The sequence below is a fragment of the Balaenoptera physalus genome (genome assembly GCF_965194825.1).
Source record: "Balaenoptera physalus genome assembly, chromosome: 1".
NCBI classification, from domain to species: domain Eukaryota; kingdom Metazoa; phylum Chordata; class Mammalia; order Artiodactyla; family Balaenopteridae; genus Balaenoptera; species Balaenoptera physalus.
The window spans coordinates 58,589,575-58,611,063 of record NC_138882.1 but is presented as its reverse complement, the minus strand read 5'-3'; the positions used below and the strand labels follow the sequence as shown (position 1 = coordinate 58,611,063).

The following is a 21,489-nucleotide window of genomic DNA, read 5'->3' as shown; positions in this document are numbered from 1 at the left end:
CATGCTAAGCGTAGGGTACTTACATGACCAGCCCCTAGAAAAACTTCAGGCACAGAGTCTCTCATGAGCTTTCCTGGTAGACAACATTTCACACATGCTGTCACAACTCATTGCTGGAGGAATTAAGTGTGTCCTCTGGGAGAGGATTCCACTGGGAGAGGACTCTCGGAAGTTTGTACCTTCTTTCCTCCAGACTTCATCCAATGTGCCGTTTCCCTTTGCTTATTTTTCTTTCTGTCCATTCACTGTAATAAATCATAAGTGTTGGGTTTCCCTGGTGGCGCAGTGGTTGAGAGTCGGCCTGCCAATGCAGGGGACACGGGTTTGAGCCCTGGTCTGGGAAGATCCCACATGCCGCGGAGCAACTAGACCCGTGAGCCACAATTGCTGAGCCTGCGCGTCTGGAGCCTGTGCTCCGCAACAAGAGAGGCCGTGACAGTGAGAGGCCCGCGCAGCGCCATGAAGAGTGGCCCCCGCTCGCCGCAATTGGAGAAAGCCCTCGCACAGAAATGAAGACCCAACACAGCCAAAAATAAAAATAAATAAATAAATTTATTAAAAAAAAAAAAAAGAAAATCATAAGTGTTAAGTACAACTATAAGCTGAGTCCTGTGAGTCCTCCTAGTGAATCATTGAACCTGGCAGTGATCTTGAAGACCTCTGAAATAATAAGATAGATAAATTTTCTCTACTTATGATTGGGAGAGAGATGACAGATAATAAATAAATAAGAAAAATATCAAGAACTAATGATGCTTGATAGGTCTGGACCACCTTTAGATTAGGTGGTCAGCAAAAAATTTCTCTGAGGAGGTGGCATTTAAATTGAGATCTGAGTGACAAGGGAAAACCAGCCATTGGAAGGTGGGGAAAGGAGGGGGGACAGTTGGTACAGAGGCTCAAAGGTGAAAGTGTGCCTGGTTTGTTTGAAGAGAAGGAAGGGAGGACAGATGACCGAAGGGTAGGGGACAAGCAAGGGAGTAGTACAAGCAGATGTGTACAGGGAGCCAGGGGACATCATGTAATTCCTGTAAGCCAAAGGGAGGAGTTTTTCCTTTTTTCCTTTTTGAAGCCTTTGAAGGGTTCTAAGCTGGAAAGGACAAAAATTTGATTCATGATTTCAGAACACCACATCAGCTGTATACATGGAGAATGGAGTTCAGCAGAGCATGGATGGAATCAGGGAGACCATTTGGGAGACTCTCATAGTAATCTCTGTCAAAATGTTGGAGGCTGGGGTTAGAGTTGTATTTGGAAAGGGAGAAAAGTAGGTAGATTCGAGTTAACGTTTTGGAGGTGGAGTCCACAGGGTTGAGTAATTAAATGTATTTATGTAATGAGGGTACAAGGTTTCAAGAATAACTTGTAGATTTTCAATGTAAACAACTGAATAGTGCTGTCATTTATGAAAATGGTGAGGAAGGGTGGGAAATCAGGCAAATACAGGTATGGGAAGAAAATTAAGTATTTTATTTTGAAATCTTATTAGATATCCAAATGGAAATATTATGTAGGCAGTTGATATAGGTTCTGAAAATATTGCATTCCTTATTTTATTCATCAAACGTTTATTGAGTGCTTACCAGTTGCCAAGTACTTTAAAAAAATTATTTTATATTGGAGCATAGTTGATTAACAATGTTGTGTCAGCTTCAGGTGTACAGCAAAGTGATTTAGTTATACATATACATGTATCTATTCTTTTTCAAATTCTTCCCCCATTTAGGTTATTAAAGTCTATTAAAGTTTATTGAGCAGCGTTCCCTGTGCTATACAGTAGGTCCTTGTTGGTTATATATTTTAAATATAGTGGTGTGTACATGTCAATCCCAAACTCCCAATCTATCCCTCCCCCCCACCCTTACCCCCAGGTAACCATAAGTTGGTTCTCTAAGTCTGTGAGTGTGTTTCTGTTTTGTAAATGAGTTCATTTCTATCATTTAAAAAAAACGATTCCACATATAAGCGATATCATATGATATTTGTCTTTTTCTGTCTGACTTAGTTCACTTAGTATGATAATCTCCAGCAGGTCTATCTATGTTGCTGCAAGTGGCATTATTTCATTCTTTTTAATGGCTGAGTAATTTTCCATTGTATATATTACCACATCTTTATCCATTCATCTGTTGATGGACATTTAGGTTGCTTTCATGTCTTGGCTATTGTCAACAGCACTGCAGCAAACATTGGGGTGCACGTATCCTTTCAAACCATGTTTTTCTCCAGATATATGCCCAGGAGTGGGATTGCTGGATCATATGGTAGCTCTATTTTCTTTTTCTTTTTTTTTTCTTTTTTTAAACATCTTTATTGAAGTATAATTGCTTCACAATGGTGTGTTAGTTTCTGCTTTATAACAAAGTGAATCAGCTACACATATACACACGTTCCCATATCTCCTCCCTCCTGCATCTCCCTCCCTCCCACCCTCCCCATCCCACCCCCCCAGGCGGTCACAAAGCACCGAGCTGATCTCCCTGTGCTATGTGGCTGCTTCCCACTAGCAATCTATTTTACATTTGGTAGTGTATATATGTCCATGACACTCTCTCACCCTGTCACATCTCGCCCCTCCCCCTCCCCGGTAGCTCTATTTTTAGTTTCTTAAGGAACCTCCATACTGTTCTCCGTAGTGGCTGTATCAATTTACATTCCCACCAACAGTGTAGGAGGGTTCCCGTTTCTCCACACCCTCTCCAGCATTTATTGTTTGTAGATTTTTAGATGATGGTCGTTCTGACTGGTGAGAGGTGATACCTCATTGTAGTTTTGATTTGCATTTCTCTGATAATTAGGGATGTTGAGCATCTTTTCATGTGCCTCTTGGCCATCTCTGTGTCTTCTTTAGAGAAATGTCTATTTAGATCTTCTGTCTATTTTTTGATTGGGTTGTTTATTTTTTTGATATTGAGCTGCATGAGCTGTTTGTAAATTTTGGAGACTAATCTGTTATCAGTTGCATTGTTTGCAAATTTCTCCCATTCTTTGGGTTGTCTTTTCATTTTGTTTATGGTTTCCTTTGCTTTGCAAAAGCTTTTGAGTTTAATTAGGTCCCATTTGTTTATTTTTGTTTTTATTTCCATTATTCTAGGAGATGGCTTGGAAAAGATCTTGCTACATTTTATGTCATAGAGTGTTCTGCCTATGTTTTCCCTTAGTATTCCCATAGGATTCAGATTGCTAGTATTTTGTTGAGGATTTTTGTGTCTGTGTTCATCAGTGATAATTGGCCTGTAATTTTCTCTTTTTTGTGATATCTTTGTCTGGTTTTGGTTTCAGGGTGTTGGTGACCTCAAAGAATGAGCATGGGAGTGTTCCTTCCTCTACAGTTTTTCTGGAGGAGTTTGAGAAGTATAGGTGTTAACTCTCTAAATGTTTGATAGGATTCGCCTGTCAAGCCAGCTGGTCCTGGACTTTTGTTTGTTGGGAGTTTTTCAGTCACAGTTTCAATTGCAGTACTTCTGATTGGTCTGTTCATATCTTCTGTTTCTTCTTGTTTCAGTCTTGAGAGATTGTACCTTTCTAAGAATTTATCCATTTCTTCCAGGTTGTCGATTTTATCGGCATATAGTTCTTGTAGTAGTCTCTTATGATCCTTTCTGTGGTGTATTTCTGTGGTGTCCATTGTAACTTCTTTTTCATTTCTAATATTATTGATTTGAGCCCTCTCCCTTTTTTTGTGATGAGTCTGGCTAAAGGTTTATCAATTTTGTTTATCTTCTCAAAGAACCAGCTTTTAGTTTCATTGATCTTTTCTATTGTTTTCTTTGTTTCTATTTCATTTATTTCTGCTCTGATCTTTATGATTTCTCTCCTTCTACTAACTTTGGGTTTTGTTTGTTCTTTCTCTAGTTGCTTTAGGTGTAAGATTAGGTTGTTTATTTGTGATTTTTCTTGTTTCCTAAGGTAAGATTGTATTGCTATAAACTTCCCTCTTAGCTACGTCCCATGGGTTTTCGATAGTCATGCTTTCATTTTCATTTGTCTCTAGGTATTTTTTGATTTCCTCTTTGATTTTTTTCAGTAATCCATAGGTTGTTTAGTAGCATGCTGTTTAGCCTCTACATGTTTGTGTTTTTTACAGTTTTTTTCTTGTAGTTGATTTGTAACCTCATAGTGCTGTGGTTGGAAAAGATGCTTGATATGATTTCAGTTTTCTTAAGTTTACCGAGGCTTGCTTTGTGGCCCAGCATGTGATCAATCCTGGAGGATGTTCCATGTGCACTTGAAAAGAATGTGTATTCTGCTGCTTTTGGATAGAATGCTCTGTAAATATCAATTAAGTCCATCTGGTCTAATGTGTCATTTAAGGCCTGTGTTTCCTTATTGATCTTCTGTTTGGATGATCTGTCCATTGATGAAAGTGGCGTGTTAAAGTCCTGCATTATTATTGTGTTACTGTTGATTTCTCCTTTTACGGCTGTTAGTATTTGCCTTATATACTGGAGTGCACCTATGTTGGGTACATATATATTTATAATTGTTATATCTTCTTTCTGGATTGATCCTGTGATCATTATGTAGTGTCCTTCTTTGTCTCTTGTAACAGTCTTTATTTTAAAGTCTGTTTTATCTGATATGAGTATTGCTACTCTGGCCTTCTTTTGATTTCCTTTGCATGGAATACCTTCGTCCATCCCCTTACTTTCAGTCTGTATGTGTCCCTAGATCTCAAGTCGTTTCTTGTAGACAGTATATATATGGGTCTTGTTTTCGTATCCATTCAGCCAGTCTGTGTCTTTTGGTTGGAGCATTTAATTCATTTACATTTAAGGCAGTTATCAATATGTATGTTCCTATTGCCATTTTCTTAGAAGTCTGTATATAAACAAGATTGTTTTAAGTTGCTGCTTTTTTTTTTTTAAGATTTTTTTTGATGTGGCTCATTTTTAAAGTCTTAATTGAATTTGTTACAATATTGCTTCTGTTTTACATTTTTTTGGTTTTTTTTGGCCGTAAGGCATGTGGGATCTTAGTTCCCTGTCCAGATAGGGAAGAATACAGTGATGACTAGAACACAGTCTCTTACATAAGTGACTAGGTTAGTCTCGAAAGGAAGGCAGACAAATATTCAGGCCATTATAAGGAGGCATATTATCCTAGGGCCATTCAAAGAATGCTTAGCAGGCTCAACAAAATGGAGCATACATTCCAAAACCTTGAGTTTTTCTCAAAAATCCATTATTTACTGTTTTTTTCACAAATACTTTTGTTGCCACGTTTGAATTTTAAGATCCTAGGTGTAAGAGATAGTCTGTATTAAAGACTAACCTAAGTCTATTTTGGCAGTTTCTGCTTTTCCCCCCATTGTGTTCTATACTTGGCCATCTGTTCATCACTTAATATGCTTTCCCTTAAAGGGATCCATTTCCTCCAGAGTTTACATCCCCCACCTCCCTAATTTTGGAAACATGTATTCCATCTCTCTTTTGCCCTCCCTCCTTCTCTTCCTCTCCATATATATGTGTGTGTGTGTGTGAGTGTGTGTGTTCATATGTGTGCCCATATATGTGTTATATGTACATACATACAGATAGATAGTTACTCAGTCTTTATCATGTCTAGTTTTCTGATTTTTTCAGTAACTCAACTGGGTTCATATTCAGAAGTATAGACTCTCAGGGGAATATTAAAGAAAAAAACCCAAATGCAGACATGAACCTGATCTTACTGTTACTTCCTTGACTGCCTGACTTCATGTGGCTGCTTTGGCAAGTTTTGTGGTCATTTCCCCTTCCTTTCTTATTTATTTGTGAGTATTTTCCCTTTCAGAGTTACACTCTTGGTTGAAGAGGGTGATCTGCTCAGAGGACTCTTGAGTATATTGTGCATCACATGGTAGATGTCAGTGAGTTCCCTTTCCACCTGTTAGTTAGTTGTGACCTATTCTAATGAGTTCTTTCTTCTCTTGCTCCTCCTTGTTTCTAGTTATCTCTAACCCTTGCTTAATTTTTTTTCTCTAATTGATTAGCTGCCTTTAAAAAAGTCATTCTGCAAAGCTAAGGAGGGGCATGGACATATATACGCTACCAAATGTAAAATAGATAGCTAGTGGGAAGCAGCTGCATAGCACAGGGAGGTCAGCTTGGTGCTTTGTGACCACCTAGGGGGTGGGATAGGGAGGGTGGGAGGGAGATGCAAGAGGGAGGAGATATGGGGATATATGTATGTGTATGGCTGATTCACTTTGTTATAAAGCAGAAACTAACACACCACTATAAAGCAATTATACTCCAATAAAGATGTTAAAAAAAAAAAGTCATTTGAATAATATGTTTTAACCTTTAGTATAACTATTCATATATGTTCTTTTTTTAATCTGCCAGATACTGTTTTCCTCTTTTGCCACCTCAGTTTATTTTGAAGAGGCGTAGATAATACATTCAAATAGACATTGCTCATGTTTCTTATTCTAAGACTATACTAGCCTTTCCAAACACATCAAGTTTTATACATTAAATATCTACAGTTTTTTGTATGTCAGTCATACATAATACACTTTAAAAAAAAGGAAAATGGAAGGAAAATTAAAATGCATTTGCAAAAAACTGAAATTCAAAATATAAATAACTAAATAAATTCTAACTCATTAACATCCCAGAAAAATGTAAAATGAAACACACATATACACATACAAAGGAATATACTAGTGTCATGATTAAGAAAGCAGTTTGCTTAATGATGTTAATTGTCCTTCAGGTATGGTGTATTGGCTGCCCTAGTTCTCTTGAGTGTGGTTGACAGGTTTCAACAATTAATGATCCATTTTTATTAATCACTTACACTTAGCAACTACAGGGATTATTAATTAGAAACTTGTAATTAGATTCAGAATGACAGTGATGATGATTTAGTTGGAAAGAAACATGCAATTTGTGGTCTCCTCTACCATGGATCTTCTCTCTATAATAAATCAGCTTGCTTTTGACAGTGGGAAATGTTAGAACATTTCAGAAATTAAGGAATATCTTTTGTTTTACATTAATGACTTACATTTGTATATAAGCTTCTATATAGAACAAGTATATTCTGGCTCTGTGATGTGAGAAAGAGTTAGAGATTATATTATATTAAGTCATTAAAAGGTAGCTTTATTGTTTGGCTGTCAAAAGTGACATTATTTACAACTAATTAATCAAAATGAATCACTTTTGTACTCTTCCAGGTTGGCAGGTAACGTTATACAAACCTGTGTTCCTGCAGATTTTGCACAATCAGTAAGGTTTTGGGGTTTTTCTCCCCAGTGTGTTTAGAAGAGAGTTTATACCAACCTGTGGTTGCCTATATTACTTTCAACAAACATTTATTACTTATTAAGAAAGACCAAAATTAAGGGGAAAAATCTCTGAAAACCCTCAGTAGTCACATTTTGTCTGCGCTTACTTTGCAGCCTTTTATTTTATGAGTAATTCTTTAGTTGAAAAGAAAAGAAAATGAGATTTTGTGCTTATTTGTCCCTAATTTTGTAATTTATTTTTAACTTTGTTTGAAAAAAAAAGCATTGTGTATGTGTGTGTCTGTATTTTTTTTCCTTTTATGATGTTTCTTGATACTAGTTCTGAAATTTTTCTTTTATGATTAGGATGAAAAACATTGCTAACAGAAACACGGTTTTTTTCAAAGCAGGGAGTGGCCAAAGTTAAGAGACCCTTTAAATTATTTTGATTGCAGTATCATACATATTTATTTTGTTTGATCTAAAAATTTACATTTATTGTATCTTCTTTTGGTGTTGCACAATTGGTTTCTGCTCTCTGCATGCTAGGAATCAGTGGATAAGACAAAGCAAACCTGGAATGCTTTTTTAGTTACTTTGAAGTGCTGCTGGGCAGGCTACTGAGGACTCAATAACATTAAGAATAAAAATGATAGCTAACACTTGAGTACTACTATGTGCCAGGCACCGTGTGTAGTACCTCACATGCATTTTCATTTAATTTTTACAACACTACCTGATTGATTCTCTACTTCACTGATGTTTAGATTAAAGAAAGTAATAGTCCTACAGTATGAGTCCAATGACATCTGAAATGCTCTGTACAGTCCTGCTTTCTGAAGGAGACCAGTAGCTGCAGGGAAATTGAAATCCATGAGGAAAACATTCATGAGAAGGAGTTGAAATTATTCATATTAGAAGAGTCTCTACCAAATCCTACTCTCTAAGTTAAGGAGAGTCTGTCAGAGACCTCTCCTAAAGTTAAACTTTATACAGGAAGTTGAAACTGTTAGCTACAAATTTCCTCAACTAACTCTCTTAACATTGTCAAACTTCATCAAAGCCTCATATCTAGTCGGAATAGGAAATGTCCTCCTTGTCAGTCAACACTCAAAAACCTGGGCAATTTCATGTCTTTAGAGAGAATTTGCCTGATTTCTCATTTTCCTCTCTCCAGTGTTTTCGTTCCCAATTACCTTAAGTGTATGAACATATTCTAAAAATAAAGCAACAATGAACTAACTAATCCTTCCATTCATTCCACAGTTGAGTTTTACTATGTGCTAAAGGCTATTATATAAAGGCAAATAAGACATAATCCCAGCCCTCCCAGAGCTTGGGTTTTAAGAGTGGGACATGAATGTTACAGATATTAAATACATGACTAGATAGTGTAAACAGGCATGTTTTCATGGAAGTCTTGTAGATATTATTGCAGGAGTCTATATAAGGCCAAAAAGGAAGAAGTGGCCAATTTGGTGGGGAATCGGAGTTGATAAGGGAAATGTAATGCTTGAATTAACCCTGCAGTTCCCTTTAGCTCTATTACTCTCTCACCTCCCATATTTCATTAGTTTGCATAAAGAAAAATCTACATTTAATATCTTTACTTCCCACTCATTCATTCCTTAAACCTTGCACTCCAGATTCTACCCCAGCACTCTACATCATAGGCATTCATATTGTTTGGGTGAAGATAGCTTTTTTTTTTTTTAGACATCTTTATTGGAGTATAATTGCTCTACAATGATGTGTCAATTTCTGCTTTATAACAAAATGAATCAGCTATACATATATACACCTCCCCATATCTCCTCCCTCTTGCGTCTCCCTCCCACCCCTCTAGGTGGTCACAAAGCACCGAGCTGATCTCCCTGTGCTATGCAGCTGCTTCCCACTAGCTATCTATTTTACATTTGGTAGTATATATAAGTCTATGCCACTCTCTCACTTCGTCCCAGCTCACCCTTCCCCCTCCCCATGTCCTCAAGTCCACTCTCTACGTCTGTGTCTTTATTCCTGTCCTGCCCCTAGGTTCTTCATAACTTTTTTTTTTTTTTTAGATTCCATATATATGTGTTAGCATACGGTATTTGTTTTTCTCTTTCTGACTTCACTCTGTATGACAGTCTCTAGGTCCATCCACCTCACTACAAATAACTCAATTTCATTTCTTTTTATGGCTGAGTAATATTCCATTGTATATATGTGCCACATCTTCTTTATCCATTCATCTGTTGATGGAGACTTAGGTTGCTTCCATGTCCTGGCTATTGTAAATAGAGCTGCAATGAACATTTTGGTACATGACTCTTTTTGAATTACGGTTTTCTCAGGGTATATGCCCAGTAGTGGGATTGCTGGGTCGTATGGTAGTTCTATTTTTAGTTTTTAAAGGAACCTCCATACTGTTCTCCATAGTGGCTGTATCAATTTACATTCCCGCCAACAGTGCAAGAGGGTTCCCTTTTCTCCACACCCTCTCCAGCATTAGTTGTTTGTAGATTTTCTGATGATGCCCATTCTAACTGGTGTGAGGTGATACCTCACTGTAGTTTTGATTTGCATTTCTCTAATGATTACTGTTGTTGAGCATTCTTTCATGTGTTTGTTGGCAATCTGTATATCTTCTTTGGAGAAATGTCTGTTTAGGTCTTCTGCCCTTTTTTGGATTGGGTTGTTTTGTTTTCTTTGATATTGAGCTGCATGACCTGCTTGTAAATTTTGGATATTAATCCTTTGTCAGTTGCTTCATTTGCAAATATTTTCTCCCATTCTGAGGGTTGTCTTTTCATCTTGTTTATGGTTTCCTTTGCTGTGCAGAAGCTTTTAAGTTTCATTAGGTCCCATTTGTTTATTTTTATTTCCATTTCTCTAGGAGGTGGGTCAAAAAGGATCTTGCTGTCATTTATGTCATAGAGTGTTCTGCCTATGTTTTCCTCTAAGAGATTTATAGTGTCTGGCCTTACATTTAGGTCTTTAATCCATTTTGAGTTTATTTTGTGTGTGGTGTTAGGAAGTGTTCTAAATTTCATTCTTTTACCTGCAGCTGTCCAGTTTTCCCAGCACCACTTATTGAAGAGGCTGTCTTTTCTCCATTGGATATTCTTGCCTCCTTTATCAAAAATAAGGTGACCATATGTGCGTGGGTTTATCTCTGGGCTTTCTATCTGGTTCCGTTGATCTATATTTCTGTTTTTGTGCCAGTACCATATTGTCTTGATTACTGTAGCTTTGTAGTATAGTCTGAAGTCAGGGAGCCTGATTCCTCCAGCTCCGTTTTTCTTTCTCAAGATTGCTGTGGCTATTCGGGGTCTTTTGCGGTTCCATGCAAATTGTGAAATGTTTTGTTCTAGTTCTGTGAAAAATGCCAGTGGTAGTTTGATAGGGATTGCATTGAATCTGTAGATTGCTTTGGGCAGTAGAGTCATTTTCACAATGTTGATTCTTCCAATCCAAGAACATGGTATATCTCTCCGTCAATTTGTATCATCTTTAATTTCTTTCATCAGTGTCTTATAGTTTTCTGCATACTGGTCTTTTGTCTCCTTAGGTAGGTTTATTCCTGGATATTTTATTCTTTTTGTTGCAATGGTAAATGGGAGTGTTTCCTTAATTTCTCTTTCAGATTTTTCATCATTAGTGTAAAGGAATGTAAGAGATTTCTGTGCATTAATTTTGTATCCTGCTACTTTACCAAATTCATTGATTAGCTCTAGTAGTTTTCTGGTGGCATCTTTAGGATTCTCTATGTATAGTATCATGTCATCTGCAAACAGTGACAGCTTTACTTCTTCTTTTCTGATTTGGATTCCTTTTATTTCTTTTTCTTCTCTGATTGCCGTGGCTAGGACTTTCAAAACTGTGTTGAGTAATAGTGGCGAGAGTGGACATCCTTGTCTTGTTCCTGATCTTAGAGGAAATGGTTTCAATTTTTCACCATTGAGAGTGATGTTTGCTGTGGGTTTGTCATATATGGCCTTTATTATGTTGAGGTAAGTTCCCTCTATGCCTACTTTCTGGAGGGTGTTTATCATAAATGGTGTTGAATTTTGTCAAAAGCTTTTTCTGCATCTATTGAGATGATCATATAGTTTTTCTCCTTCAATTTGTTAATATGGTTTATCACATTGATTGATGTGCATATATTGAAGAATCCTTGCATTCCTGGGGTAAACCCCACTTGATCGTGGTGTATGATCCTTTTAATGTGCTGTTGGATTCTGTGTGCTAGTATTTTGTTTAGGATTTTTGCATCTATGTTCATCAGTGATATTGGCCTATAGATTTCTTTCTTTGTGACATCTTTGTCTGGTTTTGGTATCAGGGTGATCATGGCCTCATAGAATGAGCATGGGAGTGTTCCTCCCTCTGCTGTATTTTGGAAGAGTTTGAGAAGGATAGGTGTTAGCTCTTCTCTAAATGTTTGTTAGAATTTGCCTGTGAAGCCATCTGGTCCTGGGCTTTTGTTTGTTGGAAGATTTTTAATCACAGTCTCCCCTTAGTGCTTGTGATAGGTCTGTTTATATTTTCTATTTCTTCCTGGTTCAGGCTCGGAAGGTTGTGCTTTTCTAAGAATTTGTCCATTTCTTCCAGGTTGTCCATTTTATTGGCATATAGTTGTTTGTAGTAATCTCTCATGATCCTTTGCAGTGTCAGTTGTTACTTCTCCTTTTTCATTTCTAATTCTATTGATTTGAGTCTTCTCCCTTTTTTTCTTGATGAGTCTGGCTAATGGTTTATCAATTTTGTTTATCTTCTCAAAGAACCAGCTTTTAGTTTTATTGATCTTCGCTATTGTTCCTTCATTTCTTTTTCATTTATTTCTGATCTAATCTTTATGATTTCTTTCCTTCTGCTGCCTCTGGATTTTTTTGTTTTTCTTTCTGTAATTGCTTTAGGTAAGGTTTGGTTGTTTATTTGAGATGTGTCTTGTTTCTTGAGGTAAGATTGTATTGCTAACAACTTCCTTCTTAGAACTGCTTTTGCTGCATCCCATAGGTTTTGGGTCGTCGTGTTTTCATTGTCATTTGTTTCTAGGTATTTTTTGATTTCCTCTTTCATTTCTTCAGTGATCTCTTGGTTATTAAGTAGTGTATTGTTTAGCCTCTATGTGTTTTTATTTTTTACAGATTTTTTTTCCTGTAATTGATATCTAGTCTCATAGCGTTGTGGTCGGAAAAATACTTGATACGATTTCAATTTTCTTGAATTTACCAAGGCTTGATTTGTGACCCAAGATATGATCTATCCCGCAGAATGTTCCGTGAGCACTTGAGAAGAACGTGTATTCTGTTGATTTTGGATGGAATGTCCTATACATATCAATTAAGTCCATCTTGTTTAATGTGTTATTTAAAGCTTGTGTTTCCTTATTTATTTTCATTTTGGATGATCTGTCCATTGGTGAAAGTGGAGTGTTAAGGTCCGCTAACTATGGTTGTGTTACTGTTGATTTCCCCTTTTATGGCTTTAGCATTTGCCTTGTGTATTGAGGTGCTCCTATGTTGGGTGCCTAAATATTTACAATTGTTCTATCTTCTTCTTGGATTGATTCCTTGATCATTATGTAGTGTCTTTCTTTGTCTCTTGTAATAGTCTTTATTTTAAAGTCTATTTTGTCTGATATTAGAATTGCTACTCCATCTTTCTTTTTATTTCCATTTGCATGGAATATCTTTTTCCATTCCTTCACTTTCAGTCTATATGTGTCCCTAGGTCTGAAGTGGGTCTCTTGTAGACAGCATATATACGGGTCTTGTTTTTGTATCCATTCAGCCAGTCTGTGTCTTTTGGTTGGAGCATTTAATCCATTTACATTTAAGGTAATTATTGATATGTATGTTCCTATTACCATTTTCCTAATTGTTTTGTGTTTATTTTGTAGGTCTTTTCCTTTGCTTGCATTTCCTTTCTAGAGAAGTTCCATTAGCATTTGTTGTAAAGCTGGTTTGGTTGTGCTGAATTCTCTTAACTTTTGCTTGCCTGTAAACCTTTGATTTCTCTGTCAGATCTGAATGAGATCCTTGCTGGGTAGAGTAATCTTGGTTGTAGGTTTTTCCCTTTCATCACTTTAAATATGTCTTGCCACTCTCTTCTGGCTTGCAGAGTTTCTGCTGAAAGATCAGCTGTTAACCTTATGGGGATTCCCCTGTATATTATTTGTTGCTTTTCCCTTGGTGCTTTTAATATTTTTCCTTTGTATTTAATTTTTGATAGTTTAATTAATATGTGTCTTGGTGTGTTTCTCCTTGGCTTTATCCTATGTAGGACTCTCTGTGCTTCTTGGAGTTGGTTAACTATTTCCTTTCCCATATTAGGGAAGTTTTCAACTATAATCTCTTCAAATATTTCTCAGTCCCTTTCTTTTTCTCTTCTTCTTCTGGGACCTCTATAGTTTGAAATTGGTGCATTTAATCTTGTCCCAGAGGTCTCTGAAACTGTCCTCAATTCTTTTCATTCTTTTTTCTTTAATCTGTTCTGCAGTAGTTATTTCCACTATTTTATCTTCCAGGTCACTTATCTGTTCTTCTGCCTCTGTTATTCTGCTTTTGATTCCTTCTAGAGAATTTTAAATATCATTTATTGTGTTGTTCATCATTTTTTGTTTGCTCTTTAGTTCTTCTAGGTCGTTGTTAAACGTTTCTTGTATTTTCTCCATTCTATTTCCAAGATTTTGGATCATTTTTACTATCATTACTCTGAATTCTTTTTCAGGTAGACTGCCTATTTCCTCTTCATTTGTTTGGTCTGTTGGGTTTTTACCTTGCTCCTTCATCTGCTGTGTGTTTCTTTTTCTTCTCATTTTGCTTAACTTACTGTGTTTGGGGTCTCCTTTTCGCAGCCTGCAGGTTTGTAGTTCCCGTTGTTTTTTGTGTCTGCCCCCAGTGGCTAAGGTTTGTTCATTGTGTTGTGTAGGCTTCCTGGTGGAGGGAACTGGTGCCTGTGTTCTGGTGGATGAGGCTGGATCTTGTCTTTCTGGTGGGCAGGACCACATCCGGTTGTGTTTTGGGATGTCTGTTACCTTATTATGATTTTAGGCAGCCTCTCTGCTAATGGGTGGGGTTGTGTTTCTGTCTTCCTGGTTGTTTGGCATGGGGTGTTCAGCACTGGAGCTTGCTGGTCGTTGAGTGGAGCTGGGTCATAGCTTTGAGATGGAAATCTCTGGGAGAGTTTTTGCCATTTGATATTACGTGGAGCTGGGAGGTCTCTGGTGGACCAATGTCCTGAACTCAGCTCTCCCACCTCAGAGGCACAGGTCTGACACCTGGCCGGAGCACCAAGACCCTATCAGCCACATGGCTTGGTCAGCTGTCCTGTCACAGAGTCACCTGAGGGCCAGGCATCCTGTCGGGGGCTCCTCTCCTTGCATCCTGGAGACACCTGTAGGCGGCCTCCTGTCAGGGGCTTCCCAGTGAGGTGCAGTCACCTGAGGGCCGGATGTCGGGTCTGAGTCATGCAGGGTGCTGGGTGCTCGCCTTCTCTGCTCCTGAGCGCAGCATTGGGGGGTTTGGCCGGCGTCTGAGGCCCAGGTTACGGCTTCCACTCAGGTTTACATCTAGCCCACAGGTTTACATCTGGGCTCCATGTTTACGACTTGGGGGGTTTACGTCTGAGGGTTTACTTCCGGAACCCAGTTTTACATCTGGGCCCGGTTTACCACTTGGGGTTTTACGTCTGCGGGGTTTGCGTCTGGACCCCAGGTTTATGTCTCAAGATAGCTTTAATAGCTAACATTTATATAGCTCTTGCGTTTTGCCAGCCACTGTAATATGTGTTTTGCATATAGTAACTTGCCTAATTCCTACAACTACTCTATAAGATAGGTACTGTTCTTATTCTCATTTTAGAAATAGGCTGCTGAAGTATAGAGAGCTTAAGTAATTTGACCAGGATCACAGCTAGTAAGTGGTGGAACTGAGTTTCAAATGCATGCAGTTTGGCTCCAGGACCAGTTATGAATGATTGAATGAACCTGGTTCCCATTTACCCATGTCTGCACACAGATGCTCATATACTAAATGTCACTAATTTTCAAGGCATTACTTTTTAATTTTTTTTCTAGTTGTAATGGATTTTCCTTCTTCCCCTCCCCTCTGATTATCCATTTAGGAAACTTTTATCGGTCTTATGGCCAAGTACTAATCTAGGCACTGGCAATATAGAAATAAAAGTTAGTCTCCACTGCCAAGAAACTGAGTCTGATGGGAGAAGATATAGAGGATAACAGACAATTATAATAGGATGTGGTAAGTGCTATGATTGAAGATGCCTAGAGGGGGCACACTTAGCCTAGCCAGAAGAGGGTAACTCCTGACCTGAATTTTGATGGAGTAGGATTTAGCCAAGGATAGGAATCCCAGCCTTCTTTCATTTGTCCTCACTATCTCTCTTTTTTTTCTCTTTATGTAGAATGGAGTGCAGTTGCTTTTTCAGAACCTTCAGAGTTATCCTTTTATGTATCTGCATGATTCCATTGTTCCTTCTCTCTTCTTCTTTGTCACGTTTTACTTGCCAACCTCCTCACTATGTTTTCCACCACACTTTGTGTCTTTTTTCTTTCTTATTTCTTTCTTAGTTTATTTCTTTAGTCCTCCCTAGAAACTCTGTCTTATCTAATATAGTAGAGACTTAAATTTACTTTTCTTTAGCCCCCTTTCTTCCTGTCTAGCAGGATGGCCAGTAAATATATAAGACTCATGGTCAGTAGTATTTAACCTCTCTGTGCCACAGTTTCCTCACCTTTAAAGTGGGCACACTAGTAGTGACTACCTCGTTAGGTTGTTTAGAGGATAAAATGAGTTAATGCCTGTAAAACTTAGAAGAGTGCCTGGAATATAAATAAAAAAGGCAGACAATCAATAAAAGGTTGGGACTCCTATCTTCCTTGGCTAAGTCCTATTTTTGTCCAAATATTTTGCCCCGATTTGCTGTTGTTTCTGCCTTAATTGTTCATCAGGGATCTGGTTTTACTTCAGTGTGCCCATTTTCTTTTCTTCTCCTTGAGGTTCACCTTTGCTAGTCTAGGTGCTTTCAGTTCTGATTTCCTTTTTGTGGTGCACAGTAACTTGGGAGGTTGTCAGGAAGACAAGACATTGTTATCATTCATGTTTCATGACATATTAGTAAGGGTTTATAATAATAAAATAGATTTTTGTTTCATATAGCAACAGGGTTCATTAAAAGATTAAAATCCTTTCCCCATTCTTATTATAGTTATGCATACTTATTATTTTTTTTTAAACTGTTCTTTGTTTTTTTAACAAACCATGTATTGTTAAACTATCTTTAAATTTTTATTTATTTATTTATTTATGGCTGTGTTGGGTCTTCGTTTCTGCGCGAGGGCTTTCTCTAGTTGCGGCAAGCGGGGGCCACTCTTCATCGCGGTGCGTGGACCTCTCACTATCGCGGCCTCTCCCGTTGCGGAGCACAGGCTCCAGACGCGCAGGCTCAGTAATTGTGACTCACGGGCCCAGTTGCTCCACGGCATGTGGGATCTTCCCAGATCAGGGCTCGAACCCATGTCCCCTGCATTGGCAGGCAGATTCTCAACCACTGTGCCACCAGGGAAGCCCGATACTTATTTTAAAAGATAAAAATATTACAGAAATATTAAACTTAAAAGTGAAAGATGCATTCCCTAAATATTTATTGAGTGCCTACTATGTGATAAGATACTGTTAGGTGCTGGAACATAATTGCTGTTAATAGTTTGGTGTATATGCTTACAGCTATTTTTAAAGGTCTTTGTAATCATATAAGTAATAATATTTACTAAAATAAAACCATACTTAAAATTACTCTTTTGTTTCTTTTCATCACCAAGTAATATATTTTAGGTGATTTTCATGTTAGCATATAAAGATTCACCAATTCTTTTAAACTACCGGATAGTATTCTTTTGAATGGATATACTATAATTTAGTTAATAAAACTCCTATTGATGGATTCCTGATAGTTTTCAATTCCTTATTATTATAAGCAGTGATGCAATGAAAATCCTCTTACATATATATTTTTGGCATATGTATTTCTGGATAATAAATTTCTAGAAGTGGAGTTGCTGGATCAAATGGTATATTAATTTAGAATCTTAATAAATTAAAAAAGATTGCTCGTTTAAACATCAACCTTCTTGTCTGTTTCCCCATACTTTTATTAACACTAGGTATTATTATTCTTTATACTGTCTGCCAGTCTAATTGGTGAATATGTTTCATTGTTTTAATTTGCATTGAAAAATTATTGAGATAGGGCTTTCTTTAATATCTTTATTGGCTAGTTGTATTTTATATTTTTTGACCTGTACTATGTTCATGTCCTTGGCCCAATTTTCTGTTGGATTGTTCTTTATTTTATTGCTTAGTAAGATCTTGGTATATTAGGTAAAATAGCCCTGTCATATGTTGGAAAAATTTTTTTGCTTATTTTTTTTTTTTTTTTTTAAATTTAATTTTGTGGTGCTATTTATTTATTTATTTATTTATTTTTAATTAATTTATTTATTTTGGCTGTGTTGGATCTTCATTTCTGTGTGAGGGCTTCCTCTAGTTGCGGCAAGCGGGGGCCACTCTTCATCGCGGTGCGCGGGCCTCTCACCATCGCGGCCCCTCCCGTTGCGGAGCACAGGCTCCAGACGCGCAGGCTCAGCAGTTGTGGCTCACGGGCCCAGTCGCTCCGCGGCATGTGGGATCCTCCCAGACCAGGGCTCAAACCCGTGTCCCCTGCACTAGCAGGCAGACTCCCAACCACTGCACCACCAGGGAAGCCCTGCTTATTTTTTAATATATATTGTACCTTACTTCATAGAAGTTTTTAATTTATAGGTAGTTATATTTCTTATTCTTTCTTATAGCATCTTGGTTTTGTTTCATGCTTAGGGATTCCTTTCCCAACAAGAATAATAAGAATCTGAAAGATTCTCTATATCAGTGGTACTTTTTGAGTTTTATCATAATCAAGATTAATGATGTCCATCAGTGTTTGTTTCCTTTTTTCTTTTTCCTTTTCATTGTGTTCTTAGATTTTGGTCTCCAGTTTAGCATGTACAACTTCATCAAATAATTTGGCACCTTGGTGTATTATGATTTACTGTGTAGCAAATTAGAGTATAAAGTAGGATCATCTTGGACCCTGCTTAATTGAATATCAATTTATAAGTACTTAATATTATGCTTGGTACTAATTAATAAGAGGGGTGACCAGCAGTCTGTTTGCCTGAGATAGTCTAAGTTTAACCTGTTTTCCAGTGTAACTTTTAATAGTGTCCCTTTTCCCTGTTGATTTTAAACAAACAAAACCAGCCAATTATTTTACCAGCAAAATAAGTTTATTTTGGAATAGCTGAGACGTGCAGTTTGGGACAAGCAAAAAATGGTGAACTATAGGCATATCTGGAGAATGGATGAGAGGGCCTTGCTTTATAGAGGAAAGGAGGAAATTGGGGAGGGCTGTGGGGGTTCTTCATTGGCTGCAGATGGCAGACAGCTTGTCCGTGCTGGATCAGGAGGAAATCTTTCTTCCTGCTGGGGTCTGTAAGCTGCGGTGAATGATACATGTGTGAGAACTGCCCCTTCATGGCTTCCTGACTTCACTTTAAATGAGGTTTCCTTTATTCATTTTATATTACTCTCAGTTCAGTTTAAAAAATTATAAGGATTATAAGGGGTAGTAGTTCACATTAGGATATTTTAATATTAAGGCTTCAGTTGGTTCTGTTTACCTTATTCCTCCAGTACTTAGTAATACTTCATGTGCTTTAGCTTTAAAAAAATCTCTCATTTCTATTATTTTCATGATGAACTTGTTGCAAAGTTCATAGAGTTGCTTATGTGAGGTATTTCTAGAGCAGTGATGTTAGTGTATATCCTTTTAACCTTCATCCCACCATCCAGAATAATGCTTACTTTTTTTTTTTTAATTTTGGCTTTCATTAGTTTTTTTGTTTTGTTTTGTTTTTTAATAAATTTATTTACTTATTTTTGGCTGCATTGGGTCTTCGTTGCTGCGTGTGGGCTTTCTCTAGTTGCGGTGAGCGGGGGCTTCTCTTTGTTGCGGTGCGCAGGCTTCTCATTGCAGTGGCTTCTCTTGTTGCAGAGCACGGGCTCTAGGTGCGTGGGCTTCAGTAGTTGTGGCATGTCGGCTCAGTAGTTGTGGCTCACGGGCTCTAGAGCTCAGGCTCGGTAGTTGTGGCACACGGGCTTAGTTGCTCCATGGCATGTGGGATCTTCCCGGACCAGGGCTCGAACCCATGTCCCCTGCATTGGCAGGCAGATTCTTAACCACTGCGCTACCAGGGAAGTCCCAATACTTACTTTTTGAATAAAATGTCCCTCGTGATTCTTGTTTATCCAGTATCGTCCTAAAGATGGTGAAGCATTTGTCTGTGTGTGTGCATAGAGTTTGTTTATATTTTACTAAATATGTGATAAAATCTTTTTGGATGGATATGACCAAATCTTTTAACTTGGCCATATAAACCTTTATTTATCACATTAATTTTTGGTGTTGAATATATCCACTGATACATGAATGAGTTTATGCTTGGATCATGGGATTTGTAGCATGCTAAGTAAAACTGTTCTTAATACAGATCCCAATGTGATTCACTTAATGCCAATCCCTATTATACTGTAACAGAATTGATTAAACCTTAGTACTTGCCATCAGCCAGACAGATTTTTATCTAGCTTATTTCATCATTCAGACAATACTTCTTCAGCCTTTTCTTAGGTAGTACTGTGTCAAAGGCTTTGTTATAATGTAGGTGAATTGTGCCCATTACATCTTTCTCTACCAACTCTGTTACCACTCAAAAGATTTATAGACCTTAGAATTACTCATTTTCACCACTGATTGTAAACTGTAACTCAACCTATCTTATTCTTTCTGAAACTATTACTTTACATCTTGGGATGTTTTATACAGTTGCCATTTTAAAAGGCCAAATAGTTTCATCTTTCCTTAGTCAAAAATATCTTGTACTTATCAATATATCTTTAAAAAACCTTAAAGAATTTTTTTTAGATTTCTGCTTGTGTGTTTGTATCATATTATAAATGCTTCTCAGTGTTATATATTGATATATATGTCTGACTCTTGTTTTTAGTATTTATTTGTCTCACTAAATATTAATAACTATAGTAATAAAAAAATATAAATAATTTACATAAAATATTAATATCTGAGAATGTTCAACTGATGAGTAAAGCGCCATATAGGAATTTCTAATCGTGTTACCATTAGCTTTTAAATTTTCTCTCTTTGGGTAAAGATATTTATTTATAGGTATTTTCAATTTCACACTGTATAAACTGTAGACAAGAATTTTCATAAAAACTTGTGATTTGAAAATATTTATTTAGGCACTAAAGATAAAATGTATCAATGAAATACTGTTATTTTTGCAATGGGTGTAATAATTAAGCAGGAGTATTTGATTGTTCATTAGACACACAGTCATGTTTCTTGTTTTAAAATACATTAATATCTAATATAGTATGTAATATAATGTTTGTTCTTTTTGTATTTCTTCTGCAGAGAGTGATAATGAACTCTCGAGTGGAACAGGTGATGTGTCTAAGGATTGCCCTGAGAAGATCCTATATTCTTGGGGAGAATTGCTAGGAAGATGGTAAAATTTTTTTTTTTAATTGAAAATTTTATATTTACATAATTGATGTTAATTTGCTTTATTAATTAAAATCTATGTGTTTATATATCTTAATCTTGAGATTACTTAGGCAGTCAATATAGATAGTCATCTAGGGGTTGAGCCCTCAACCACTCCAGTGTTTGGCAGTTGGAAAGATGAGTAGGAAAGATCGTGCAAAGGAGTCCAAGAAAGCTCCTTTGGAGGAGGAGAACCAAGGTAGAAATCAAGTGAATTAAGGCTATTAAGAAGGAGGAAGTGATCAACTGCTGATAGGTCAAGTCAGAGGAAGCCTGAGAATTTCGCTGGGTCCAGCGATTTGAATGTCACTGGTTACTTGGACAAGAACCCCTCTGTGGAGAGGTAGGAATGGAAGCCTGATTGGACTATGTCTAAGAGGAAAGGTAATCAGCAGTTATAGATAGATAGGTCTTCAGAGAAGTTTTGCTAGAAGGAGAGGATAAGGAATAGGGACATAATTAGGAAGTGGATGTGGGTTGAGAGATTATTCTGAAAATTAAGATGGCCAATATAGCCTGTACATTGTATGTTGTTGGAAATGATCTAGTAGGAAGAAAAATTTGATAATGCCAGAGGAAGAGGGCACAGTTGCAAG

The 21,489-nt window shown here is 37.2% G+C and overlaps 1 protein-coding gene across 15 annotated transcripts in view; it reads left to right on the top strand.

Moving 5' to 3' along the window:
- The window catches only part of RABGAP1L (RAB GTPase activating protein 1 like), a 786,837-nt gene that overhangs the window by 269,037 nt on the left and 496,311 nt on the right, over positions 1–21,489 (top strand). For all 15 annotated transcript variants that reach the window (XR_014256708.1, XR_014256709.1, XR_014256710.1 and 12 more), the window contains one exon: positions 20,762–20,855. Coding sequence is in view for 6 of the 15 variants with exons in the window: in XM_082437232.1 (XP_082293358.1) it covers positions 20,762–20,855 (94 nt within the window). In the remaining 9 variants the exon portion in view is untranslated. The remainder of the gene's footprint in view (positions 1–20,761; positions 20,856–21,489) is intronic.